A 13,252-nucleotide genomic window follows, 5' to 3' on the forward strand; every position below is an offset into this window, starting at 1 on the left:
TAGAGCTATTTAATAAAGACTTAGATATATATAAAATTATTTAGTAAAGTAATAGTTTCCAGTAGCATTTACAAATCTTTGAGATATGTAAAACAATCTGAGGTTGTAAGAAGAACCTCTATTAATATTTATTTCTAATCAACTTTTTAAATGTTTACATATTTTAAATATATGTAACTTCTTCATACAGTATAACATATCTGTACACTTTATACTTAGATTTAGGTTGTACTCTCAGTTTTATTTTTACTGATAGTATGTGCGTTTACCAAAATAATAATAATAATAATAATGATATATATCTTCTGCCTTTACCAGGGATTGGAGAGTAGGACATCATTTTTAATTTATCAGTATTATCAGGAGAAATGGGGAGTGGTAGTTTCATTCCCAGTAGTGGGAGTAATATATGTAAAGGGGAGAATAGAGAGTTCAAGAAATTAAATAAAAGAGCCAGTGTGGAAAAAAAAAAAAGAGCCAGTGTGGTTGGAGTTAAGGCAGTGACTGAATATGAGGCTGGAAGGGCAGGTAGGGACCAGTCATGTAAAGCCTTATTGATAACACTTAGAAGCCTTTGAAAGTTTTAGCAAGGAAGTCACATATCATTCCTTAGCTTTCTGTCCATGTGGTTTTAATTAGGAGATCACTTACGACTTATGGTTAGAAAATTTAATTTCTTCATCAGTACTCAAGGGCTCACTGTCAGATTGTATCACTATGGTAAATTTGTTTAATTTTTATTTGATGATTATCTTCACCATATTTGAAGCTTCTTATTAGTACCATTGTGCCAAAGGTACAGTGGAATTCAAATAGCAATGGTAGTTTTGTCTCTCATAGTACTTTGTATTTACACTGACTAATGCAATGACTGACTAATTTTGATGGTGTCAGCCTAGACCAGGGTTCAGCAAACCATAGCCTGTGGACTAAATGTTGTCCAAGGCCTCTTTTTTGTGCAGCCTTCAAGCTAAGAATTGATTTTACATTTTTAAAGGGTTGGTTTTTGTTTCTGTTTTTTTAAAGGAAAAGAAAAAAATTATACGCGAGAAATTGTGTGTGTCCTCAAAAACCTAAAATATTTACTATCTCTCTTCTTATAGAAGAAGTTTGCCAACCCCCGAAAAAAATGACTGAGATTTCAATAAGAGACATATCTATGAAGAAAATCACCAAAATGTTTTACTTTAGTAAACTATTTATTTAGGGTAACTGTATATACAGAGCGCTGAGGATACAAATATGAATAAGATAAGGTTCCTGTCCTCAAGGATTTGGATATATTCACCACTTAAAAAGTATGTTAAATTCTATAACAGGCCAGTATACAAAATGTTATGACACACAGAGGAACTCAAGCACTAACCACTGACATACTGAAAATGTGACATATATACTACTATAATTTGAGTAGACAGGTGGGACAAGGACACGAAGTTGTAAAAGTAATAATGGACTATATCAGATATGGTGTACTTTTTTATTTGAGGGAATTGAAACTTTATTGTAGATGCAGTTGGGAGCCATTGAAGGATTTTGAACAGGGAAGGTGAAAATTATTTCATATATTGTATCATTGAGAATAGGCTAGATTTTGCAGTGCTAAAAAAAATCCCAAAATTTCAGTGACTGAAAACAACAAAGGCTTTATTTTTTATTCATGCTGTATGACCATGACGGGTCTGCTCCATATTGTCTTCCCTCTAGTAACCTGTCTGATGGAGCAGCCTCTATCTATCTGGAATGTTGCTTGTCTTATGAAACAGAGTAAAAGGCCACAGTGAAGCACTAACTAGCTCTTAAAATTTCTGCCCAGAAGTAACATATGTTACTTCTCACATTTCAGTGCCAAAGCAAGTCACATGGTTAAGTCTTATGTCAAGGAAGTATGGGAAGTATAATCCTATCAAGGGAGGAACAGCAAATATTTATGAATGATAATATAGTCTGCCACATAGGCATTTTAGAAAAATGTAAAACATTACAATATGGAGAATGGACTGTGGCAAGAGAAGTGTGTGAAGACAGTAGATAATGGCTTCAGGTTTGGATATATTAAATTTGAGCTGTCTTTGGGCTATTGAGGTAGAGATGTTAGATAGCCATTTGGACGGTGTGGTTTATAGTTTATGACACCTATGGTAGAGATACACATCTAGCAGTATGTAGATAAACTTGAATTTGGCAGTGAATGAGGCCCAGGGAGAAAGTGTAATTTGAAAAGATGACAGAGTTGGAGATTTAAGATACATTAGATTTGAGAGGCAAGTGGATGAAAAGATGTCAGTGAATGACATAAAATTTTTAAAGTTTTTTTGTTTGTTTGTTCGTTTTTTGGCGGTACGCGGGCCTCTCACTGTTGTGGCCTCTTCCGTTGCGGAGCACAGGCTCCGGACGCGCAGGCTCAGCAGCCATGGCTTACGGGCCCAGCCGCTCCGCGGCATGTGGGATCTTCCCGGACCGGGGCACGAACCCATGTCCCCTGCATCGGCAGGCGGACTCTCAACCACTGCGCCACCAGGGAAGCCCTTAAATAGTTTTTTAATAAAAAAGGTAAAGAGTACATGTCATAGAAGTCTCTTAATGTCAGACGTAATAAAGAGGTCAAGAAAGATTTGGACAGAAAGTGTGAAATGATTGGGGAAAAGTGGTTTTTGGTTTTTTTGGCTGCGTTCAGTCTTCGTTGCTGCACACGGGCTTTCTCTAGTTGTGGCAAGCAGGGGCTATTCTTTGTTGTGGAGCACGGGCTTCTCATTGCAGTGGCGTCTCTTCTTGCGGAGCACGGGCTCTAGGCATGCAAGCTTCAGTAGTTGTGGCTCGCGGGCTCTAGAGCGCAGGCTTAGTAGTTGTGGCTCACAGGCTTAGTTGCTCCACAGCATGTAGGATCTTCTCGGACCAGGGCTCAAACCCGTGTCCCCTGCATTGGCAGGCAGATTCTTAACCACTGCTCCACCAGGGAAGTCCTGGGGAAAAGATTTTTTAAAACAGTTTGCAGGTAGAGGTAAAGTTAGAGCAATTTGGAGGCTTGAGATGAGGAAAGGGGACTGTTAGAATTTAGGTAGTATTGGAATAGATTAGACCTCTTTATTTCCAGTAGTGTGGTAGATTAGATGTGCAGAGCAAACAAACTTCTTGGTACCAAGAACTAAAAACACTACATAAAATGTGGAAAACATTTCTTAAAACATTTGCTGAACTTTGAAATGCGTAAATAGAAAACCAGAAACTTTCAGAAAGCTTGATTCAACACACATAAAGAGCATTAGAGCTACTTAACATCTGCTTGAGTCCTGGTGGTATAGAGCCTGGTTATTGGAACGCATTCAGGTATAAGAGACAAAGGACGAAGCCTAGAACTCCAGCAGACAGAAGTTCACATCAGATTTCCCTGCATAGATGTGTAACTCCTTAATGGTGACACCAGTGTAAGAGCAAATAGAAACACATCTATCACAGAAGCTAGATCCTTGTTTCAGTTTTAGCTTTGGGTGGAGCAGAAAAACGAGTTTCTGAACACAAGCTCATACTCACCTTCTGTCTCTCATGCAGATTTATATTGCCTGTGAGACAAAGAAAAAAATTAATTAAAATTTGTTGTAGGTTGGTCGCGCCCCCAGTTGCCTTGCAGAGCCAAAGGCAAGCTTAATTTCCGTTCAGTATAAAGCTAAGTTTTTCTTGATCAATGTATCCACCATCTTGGTTGACCTAGCATTCTTATTTACTCCAGCAGCCCAGGAATGGCAGCCTTTATTTTGCAATTGAAAGGCAAATAAATCAACCAGAAACTATGTATATTCAATTTCTCCAACTTAACATGTTAAAAAAAGGAAGACAGCAAAATCTGAGCATTTAACAGTGTATCATTACAGTGTCCAGCATCCAATCAAAAATTAATAGACATGCCAAGAAGCAAGAAAGTATGACTTAGTGGAGTAAAAATCAGTCAGTGGGAACTGCCACAGAAATAACATGTGATGGAATTAACAGACAAGTACATTAAAACAGCTATCTTTGAGAATTTAAAGGAAAATATGAATATAGCGAATAGTAAAAATGGAAGATATTTTTAAAATCTAATGTTAACTTCTTTAGGTGATAAATATCTGAAATGAAAATTTCACTGAATGGGATAACAGCAGATTAGACACTACAGAAGAAAAGATCTTTGAACTTGCAGAAATACTAATAAAATCTATCTGAAAAGAAGTGTAGAAGTGGGGGGAAAAAATAATATAAAATGAATAGAATTTCAGTGACCTGTGATACAGTATCAGCAGGGCCAACATACATAGGATCTGAGTCTTATAAGGAGGAATAAAAAATATTTGAAGAAATAATCCTCAGAACTTTTTCACACTTAATGAACGTTATCAGCCCATAGATCCATGAAGTCCCACAAATCCCAAGCAGGATACACAAACATACAGAAATCAAGGGACATCATTGTCAAATTTCTTAAAACTGGTGGTTAAGAGAACTTAAAATTAACCAGCAAAAGCAAAGAGACAAGAAAACACATAGTATACAGAGGAACACTGGAACGAATCACAGCAGATGGATTGTCAGAGATGTTGTAAGACAGAAGACAATAAAAATAATGTCTTTAAAATGCTGGAAGGGGAAAAAAAAACCTATCAATTTAATATTCTATAACCAGTGAAATACCCTTCAGAAATGAAGACAAAATAAACATTATCAGAAAAACAAGCTTAAGGAATTGGTTGCCAGCAGGTTTACGGTAGTAGAAATGTTCTTCAAACAGAAAAATCATAGTAGATGGAAACATGGCTCTACCAAAGGAATGAAGAGTTCAAGAAATTTTCAGTAAATAAATATAAAACACCCTTTTCTTTTGAAGTTCATGTGGAATTATATCAAGATAGCATCATATTCTGGACCATAAAACATCTTAATAAACTTTAAAAGTTTGAAATCGTACAGAATATATTTTAAGAACACAATGGAATTGAATTAGAATTAGAATTCAGTAACACAGGATATCTTGACGTTCCCCAAATAAGTGAAAAGTTAACAACACACTTCTAAATAGCCCATAAGTCAAAGAGGAAATCACAGACAAAATTAGAAAATCTTTTAAATTAAATAAAAATGAAAACACATAAAAATTTTATGGAGTATAGCTAAGTCTGTTTTTAGCTTTACAAAGTTACATTATTAAACAAAAAAGGTCTAAGCCCAAACTCTCACCTTTAGGAAGCTAAAGACATTAGAACAAATTAAACCCAAATTAGATGGCAGAAAAATGATAAATATAAGAGCAAAAATAAACAGAAAACATTAATCAATGAAAGCTTATACTGGTTTATCGAAAAAAAATTTTTTAAAAGGAGAACTGTAGCTGAAAGGATTAAGAAAAAGGAAATTGAATTAGCAGTATCAGGAATGAAAGAGAGGATATCAGTGCAATTGCTACATACCATAACAGGACAATAAGGGAGCATAATGAACAGTTTTATGCCAATAAATTTGATAAAAAAGAGCACATTCTTTGAAAAACACCAGCTACTAAAACTCAAGAATAAATAGCCTAAAGAGCCCTACATCTATTTAAGAAATTCAACTTGCAGTTTAAAACCATTCTACAATGAAAACTCAAAGCCCAAATAGCTTCAATCATGACTATTTAAGGAAAAAATAATAATAAGTATATAAAAACTATTCCAGAAAGTAGGAGCATTTTCCCAATGCATTTTATGAAGGCCAGCATTACCCTGATTCTGAAACCAAGCAACACATTACCAGAAAACTACACACTATTAAGCATGAATGCAAACGGTACAAAATATTATCAGATTGACTCCAGTATGTTGAATGTATAGCATACCATGACCACGTGGGTTTATTTCAGGAATGCAAGGTTGAATTAACATTAGAAAATCAATTAGTGTATTTTACGAAATTAACAGTGAGAAAATCATAATCATCTAGGTAAAGAGAAAACATTTGCCAAAATCTAACATCCATTTTTAATTATTTTAAAAACCTGATTTTTAGAAATAAAAGGCATACAGATAGGAAGAAGAAAAAAAATATCTGCTTACAGGTGATATGATCTATAGAAAAATTCCTAAGATATCTGTCCAAAAAACCGCTGAACCGGGCTTCCCTGGTGAGAATTTCACTTATATTCCTTTGCACTTAAAACATTGTCAGAAAAAGCACTGGACTAGAAATATATGTATTTAAAGTTTAGTTCTTTATTCAATATTTAGCTGTTGAGTCTCTTAACTGGACCTTCATTTTTAAAGAAATAAGCTCTATTCTTTCTGCTCCTCGTCTCAGAGAGTGAGAATTGTTTTTTTGACCCACCACGTTTTATTAGGGAAACATGGGTCAACTTTGAATTTATTGTGGGTACTGTAATGTACCCTATTCAGGAAACTATCAACTTGCCTGTGAAAGACAAATGCATATGGTATTGGGCTGGCCAAAAGGTTCGTTCGGTTTTTTCTGCAAGATGGCTCTAGTAGCACTTAGTTGTTTTTAACTTCATTCAAAACAATTTTGTTAGATTGTATGTGACAGTTGTCATATCAGCGTACATTTAAAAAAAGACTTATCAGGACTTCCTTTATGGCGCAGTAGTTAAGAAACCGCCTGCCAACGCAGGGGACATGGGTTCTATCCCTGGTCCGGGAAGATCCCACATGCCACGGAGCTACTGAATCCATGTGCCACAACTACTGAGCCTGCGCTCTAGAGCCCGCAAGCCACAACTACTGAGCCTGTGTGCCACAACTACTGAAGCCTGTGTGCCTAAAGCCCGTGCTCTGCAGCAAGAGAAGCCACCGTGATAAGAAACCCACGCACCTCAACGAAGAGTAGCCCCCTCTCGCCGCAACTAGAGAAAGACTGCGTGTAGTAACGAAGACCCAACGCAGCCAAAAATAAATAAATTCTTAAAAAAATAAAAAAAGACTCATCAAAATTGGTGAATTTTTGTGCAGCCATTTTAATATTGAAGATGGAAGGAAAAAAGCAACATTTTCGGCATATTATGCTTTATTATTTCAAGAAAGGTAAAAACGCAACTGAAATGCAAAAAAAGATTTGTGCGGTGGTTGGAGAAGGTGCTGTGAGTGATCGAACGTGTCAGAAATGGTTTGTGAAGTTTCGTGCTGGAGATTTCTCACTGGACGATGCTCCACGGTCGGGTAGACCAGTTGAAGTTGATAGCGATCAAATCGAGACATTAATTGAGAACAGTCAACACTATACCATGTGGGAGATAGCCGCCATACTCAAAATATCTAAATCAAGTGTTGAAAATCATTCGCATCAGCTTGGTTATGTGAATTGCTGCGATGTTTGGATTCCACATAAGTTAAGCGAAAAAAACCCTTCTTGACCGTATTTCCACGTGCGAATCTCTACTGAACATAACGAAAATGTTCCATTTTCAAAACACATTGTGACGGGCGATGAAAAGTGGATACTGAACAATAATGTGGAATGGAAGAGATCATGGGGCAAGCGAAATGAACCACCGCCAACCACATCTAAGGCCAGTCTTCATCCAAAGATGGTGATGTTGTATATATGGTGGGATTGGAAGGGAGTCCTCTATTATGAACTCCTTCTGGAAAACAAAACGAGTAATTCCAACAAATACTTCTCCCAGTTAGACCAACTGAAAGCAGCAATTGATGATCCAGAATTAGTCAGCAGAAAACGCATAATCTTCCATCAGGATAACCAAGACCACATGTTTCTTTGATGACCAGGCAAAAACTCTTACAGCTTGTCTGGGAAGTTCTGATTCATCCTCCGTATTCACCAAACATTGCACCTTCGGATTTCCATTTATTTAGGTCTTTACTAAATTCTCTTAATGGAAAAAATTTCTATTCCCTGGAAGACTGTAAAAGGCACCTGGAACAGTTCTTTGCTCAAAAAGATAAAAAGTTTTGGGAAGATGGAATTATGAAGTTGCCTGAAAAATGGCAGAAGGTAGTGGAACAAAAGAGTGGATACGTTGTTCAATAAAGTTCTTGGTGGAAAAATGTGTCTTTTATTTTTACTTAAAAACCGAAGGCACTTTTTTGGCCAACCCAATATTATGATATTTAATCTTGCTATGAAAAATAGAGTGGTATTCCTTGTCCTTTATTCTTTGTAAAGTTATTTAAATAACCAGTTGTGTTCAGTTTTTATCATGTGTGATTTGTTGTCTTATTTAGTGAACGGAGTTCCGTCTCGAAGTCCAAGATTGGTTTCTTCTGGGGATGACTCTGTGGATAGTCTGCTGCAGCGGCTGGTACAACATGAGGACCAAGAGCCCCTGGAGAAGAATATTGATGCTGTGATCGCATCTGCCTCTGTGCCACCTTCCTCCAGTCCAGTCCATAGCCACAGCAAGGAGCGAACCCTGGGAAAACCAGACAGCCTTCTAGTGCCTGCAGTCCCCAGTGACTCTTGCAGTAGTAGCATCTCACTCCTTTCTGAAAAGTTGCCCAGCAGCCATTCCCCCCATCATATCAAGAGAAGTGTAGTAGAAGCTATGCAGCGCCAAGCTCGGAAAATGTGCAATTATGACAAAATCTTGGCCACCAAGAAAAACCTAGACCACGTCAATAAAATTTTAAAAGCCAAAAAACTTCAAAGACAGGCCAGGACAGGGAATAACTTTGTGAAACGCAGGCCAGGTCGACCTCGGAAATGTCCCCTCCAGGCTGTGGTATCAATGCAAGCATTCCAAGCTGCCCAGTTTGTCAGCCCAGAATTAAATGAAGGTGAAGAAGGAACAGCACTGCACCTTGGCCCTGATACAGTTACAGATGTCATTGAAGCTGTCGTTCAGAGTGTAAACCTGAACTCAGAACATAAAAAGGGATTGAAGAGGAAAAGTTGGCTGTTGGAAGAACAGACCAAGAAAAAGCAGAAGCCATTCCCAGAAGAAGAAGAACAAGAAAATACTAAAAGGTAATTTCTTGTTTAACATTTTGAGTAGATGAAACTAGTTTATGCACAAATGTAACATATCTGTGCAGCTGAATTGTTCATTTAGTCTAACAACCTTTTACTATATAAGACCTGTTCTTTTTTGTTTTAAGTGTTCGTTCTTATGGCTGTCCAAAATTGTAAATAAGAAGCATGGGGGAATGTAACAATCTAACACAAGGCCCTTATTATACAGATGAGGAAATCAAGACCCAGAGAGATTGTGTGTTTTATCCAGTGTATAAATATGAGTGGAATTATTTTTACTATCACACTATTTTATCTCCTTGGTGCTCTAAAACTTTTCATCCCTATCGTCAAATACATTTTTTAAGTCTTTCTGTGTGTTAGATTTTTTTCTTAATTAATTAAATAATTTATGGCTGCATTGGGTCTTTGTTGCTGCACGTGGGCTTTCTTTAGTTGCAGTGAGAGGGGGCTACTCTTTGTTGCAGTGCGTGGCTTCTCATTGTGGTGGCTTCTCATTGCAGAGCACGGGCACTAGGCGCTTGGGCTTCTGTAGTTGTGGCTCGCGGGCTCTAGAGCGCAGACTCAGTAATTGTGGTGCACGGGCTTAGTTGCTCCGCGGCATGTGGGATCTTCCCGGACCAGGGCTCTAACCCATGTCCCCTGCATTGGCAGGCAGATGCTTAATTAGTGCACTACCAGGGAAGCCCCTAGATTGTTTTTTAATAGTTTCTTTTTTATATTTTTACTTTTCCCCAAAAGGTGTAGGGCAGAGGTCAAAAATCACCCCCCACCCCCACCCCCGAGAAGACCATTTAATCCTTTTGTTACATATCCAACCAGATTCTTTCCCTGAAGGAATATTTGATTTTTATTTTACTTATTTATTTTTTGGCCTCTCCATGTGGCATATGGGATCTTAGTTCCCTGACCAGGGATGGAACCCGTGTTCCCTGCCGTGGAAGCACGCAGTCTTAACCACTGGACCACCTCTGTTTACAGAAGTTTTTCGTAGCTCTCTATGCATACATCTATGAAAAAATACTTTTTTTATAGAGAATATATGGGATTTAAATTTCTTTCCTGAGAATACACACTCATAAATAAATCATTGAAACTAGAAGTTTACTGATTCACGAGTTAAAGTCTCTTCACATGATCTCATTTCTTCTCAAATCCTATTTTCATGGATAAGACTGTTAATATATTGTGTATCCTTTAATACTTTTCGTATGCATTTACAAATACGTGCATATGCAAAACTGTTATTTTATATAAGTGGTAACATACATATTATACTTAATTTTGTAACAACTTTTCTCTTTATAATCTTGGCGATCTTGTCATTTAGTACATATAGAATTACCTTATTGCATGTTAAGAATATATCATAATTTAATTATTCTCCTTCACAGGGTTACATATTACTTTTTTACATATAGGTCTTAAATCAGCTGAAATTTACTCTTGTATAAGGTATGAGTTAGTGCTATGTTTATTGCCAGTTATTTATCAAGGTTGCAGATTTGTAAGCATTTTTGTTTTATATGTAGTGTCTATAATTTATATTCCCATTGGATTTTTGTGAAGGTTTTTTTCTTTGAAAGGGGAAAAAATTTAATTAAGAGATTTAAATTTTTTGTTTTTTTGGGTTTTTTTTGCGGTACACGGGCCTCACACCGTTGTGGCCTCTCCCGTTGCGGAACACAGGCTCTGGATGCGCAGGCTCAGCGGCCGTGGCTCATGGGCCCAGCCGCTCCGCGGCATGTGGGATCTTCCTGGACCGGGACACGAACCTGTGTCGCCTGCATCGGCAGGCAGACTCTCAGCCACTGCGCCACCAGGGAAGCCCAATTTTTTGTATTTTTACATGACGGTCTTAGCACTATTAATTGATCATCATTTCCCTACTTGTTTGAAATGATACCTTTATCATATAATAAATTCTTAAATATCTTTGGTCTTAGGGTCTTCTTTTATATTTTTATATTCTCTTCCCATCAGTCTGTTTTGTTATCAATCTGTTATTTCTGTTTTCATTACTGAGGCTTTTAAAATACCTACAAACAGAATAACTTTTTCTTCGCTATAGTAAGAAAGTGACAATTTGAGACATCTTAACCAATCACTTTAGGAAGGGTCATGTTAAAAACGCGCCTCAGAAAAAAGGCTTTATTTCAGATGAGCCCTTCTGTTCCAGCAAGTTCTAGTAGCATTAGTCAGCAACATTAAACACTTATTTTCCACAAAATTATATTCTGGAATTTGAGGAGATTATAAAGAGAAAGATACAGTTTCCACCCTCAAGAGATTGTGTAGATAAGGACATGGCACAGTGAGTTCCCAGAGATAGCAACAGTTTTTCACCTTGCTCGAACTGGAACCTACTGTAGCACTTGTTATATAGCAGGAGTTTGTTCATTTGTTTCTTTATTTTATTTTATTTTTTAAATTATTTATTTATTTTTGGCTGCGTTGGGTCTTCGGTGCTGCACACCGTCTTTCTCTACTTGGAGCAAGCAGGGGCTACTCTTCGTTGCAGTGTACGGGCTTCTCACTGCAGTGGCTTCTCTTGCTGTGGAGCATGAGCTCCAGGCGTGCAGGCTTCACTAGTTGTGTCACGTGGGCTCAGTAGTTGTGGCTCTCAGGCTCTAGAGCACAGCGCAGTATTTGTGGCACACAGGCTTAGTTGCTCCGCAGCATGTGGGATCTTCCTGGACCAGGGCTCGAACCCATGTCACCTGCATTGGCAGGCAGATTCTTAACCACTGCACCACCAGGGAAGTCCCTCTTCATTTATTTCTAAATTATTTATTGCAAAATTATTTCATGTGCTGAGGGTAAATACAGTTGTAAGCAAATATATAAATACTCCCTGTCCTCATGGTTCTTACATTCTAACTATTATGAAGAATTATTTAGGTTTATGAGCTTATATTAGAGGTAATTGACTCAGTTTTTTTGTGGAAGTAATGACTAAGGTAAAATCTGAAGAACAGACTTTATTTGTTATTTAGAGGAGCAACACCAGAGCGTACATTTTAGACTGGTAAGTATGAAAAATCATGGCAGGTTCAGGGAAATGAAAGAAACGTTTTGCGTCCAAAACACATTAATTAGAGTAGTATGGTGTCAAATGGGTCTAGAGAAAAGGTGGTAGGGACCAGATCTTGCAGAGGTCCTTGTACACCATGTTAAAGAGTTTGATCACTATTCATTGATTAATAACAAACCAGAATGCAAAAGAATATTGTAATGATTATGAGCTGGGTTCTAGATTCAGAAAAACCTGGGTTCAAATCCTGGATCTAAAAGGAAAAAAGAAAAAATTTTTAAGCTCGTGTAAAAAAATAAAATAATTAAAATATTTAAAATATTTAGAACTGAGTAAATACTGTGCTACATATTGAAATTTGGGATGTATCTAAAGAGGTACTAGAGGGAGATTCATAGCCATTAATGCTTATATTATTTTATAAGCCGTTAATGCTTATATTATTTTCAAGAATGCTGAAAATTTATGAATGAGGATATTACCAAACAAAACTTGTGTCTGCTCGCTGGTACACAGTAAAGCCAAACTAATGATACCAGGTTGTGGTGAGGGAAAGTGCAGCATTTATTACAGGATGCCAAGCAAGGAGTTCAGGACAGGTAGTGCTTAAAAAGCCCGAATTCCCTGATGGGTTTTAGGAAAACATTTTTATCTTTAATTTTTAAAATTAATCTTTAGTGGAGTATAGTTCTCTACAATGTTGTGTTAGTTTCTGCTGTACAGCAAAGTGAATCAGCTATACATATACATATATCCCCTCTTTTTTGGATTTCCTTCCCATTTAGATCACCACAGAGCATTGAGTAGAGTTCCCTGAGCTATATACAGTAGGTTCTCATTAGTTATCTATTTTATACATGATATTGATAGTGTATATATGTCAATCCCAATCTCCCAATTCATCCCACCTCCCTCCTTTCGCTCTTGGTATCCATTCGTTTGTTCTCTACATCTTTGTCTCTATTTCTGCTTTGCAAATAAGATCATCTGTACCATTTTTCTAGACTCCACATATATGCGTTAATATACGATATTTGTTTTTCTCTTTCTGAGTTACTTCACTCTTCATGACAGTCTCTAGGTCCGTCCACTTCTCTACAAATGACCCAGTTTTGTTCCTTTTTATGGCTGAGTAATATTCCATTGTATATATGTACCACATCTTCTTTATCCATTCTTCTGTTGATGGACATTTAGGTTGCTTCCGTATCCTGGCTATTGTAAATAGTGCTGCAGTGAACATTGGGGTGCATGTGTCTTTTTTTCATT

At 37.2% G+C, this 13,252-nt stretch overlaps 1 protein-coding gene across 1 annotated transcript in view; it reads left to right on the forward strand.

The window, feature by feature from the left end:
- The window catches only part of ASH1L (ASH1 like histone lysine methyltransferase), a 214,098-nt gene that overhangs the window by 80,803 nt on the left and 120,043 nt on the right, over nt 1–13,252 (forward strand). The window contains 1 exon segment of the mRNA XM_029227664.1: nt 8,202–8,943. Within this exon segment, the coding sequence (XP_029083497.1) occupies nt 8,202–8,943 (742 nt within the window).

This window comes from Monodon monoceros, unplaced genomic scaffold (assembly GCF_005190385.1).
Source record: "Monodon monoceros isolate NGI ecotype Baffin Bay Population unplaced genomic scaffold, NGI_Narwhal_1 Super_Scaffold_18, whole genome shotgun sequence".
Classification (NCBI taxonomy): Eukaryota; Metazoa; Chordata; class Mammalia; order Artiodactyla; family Monodontidae; genus Monodon; species Monodon monoceros.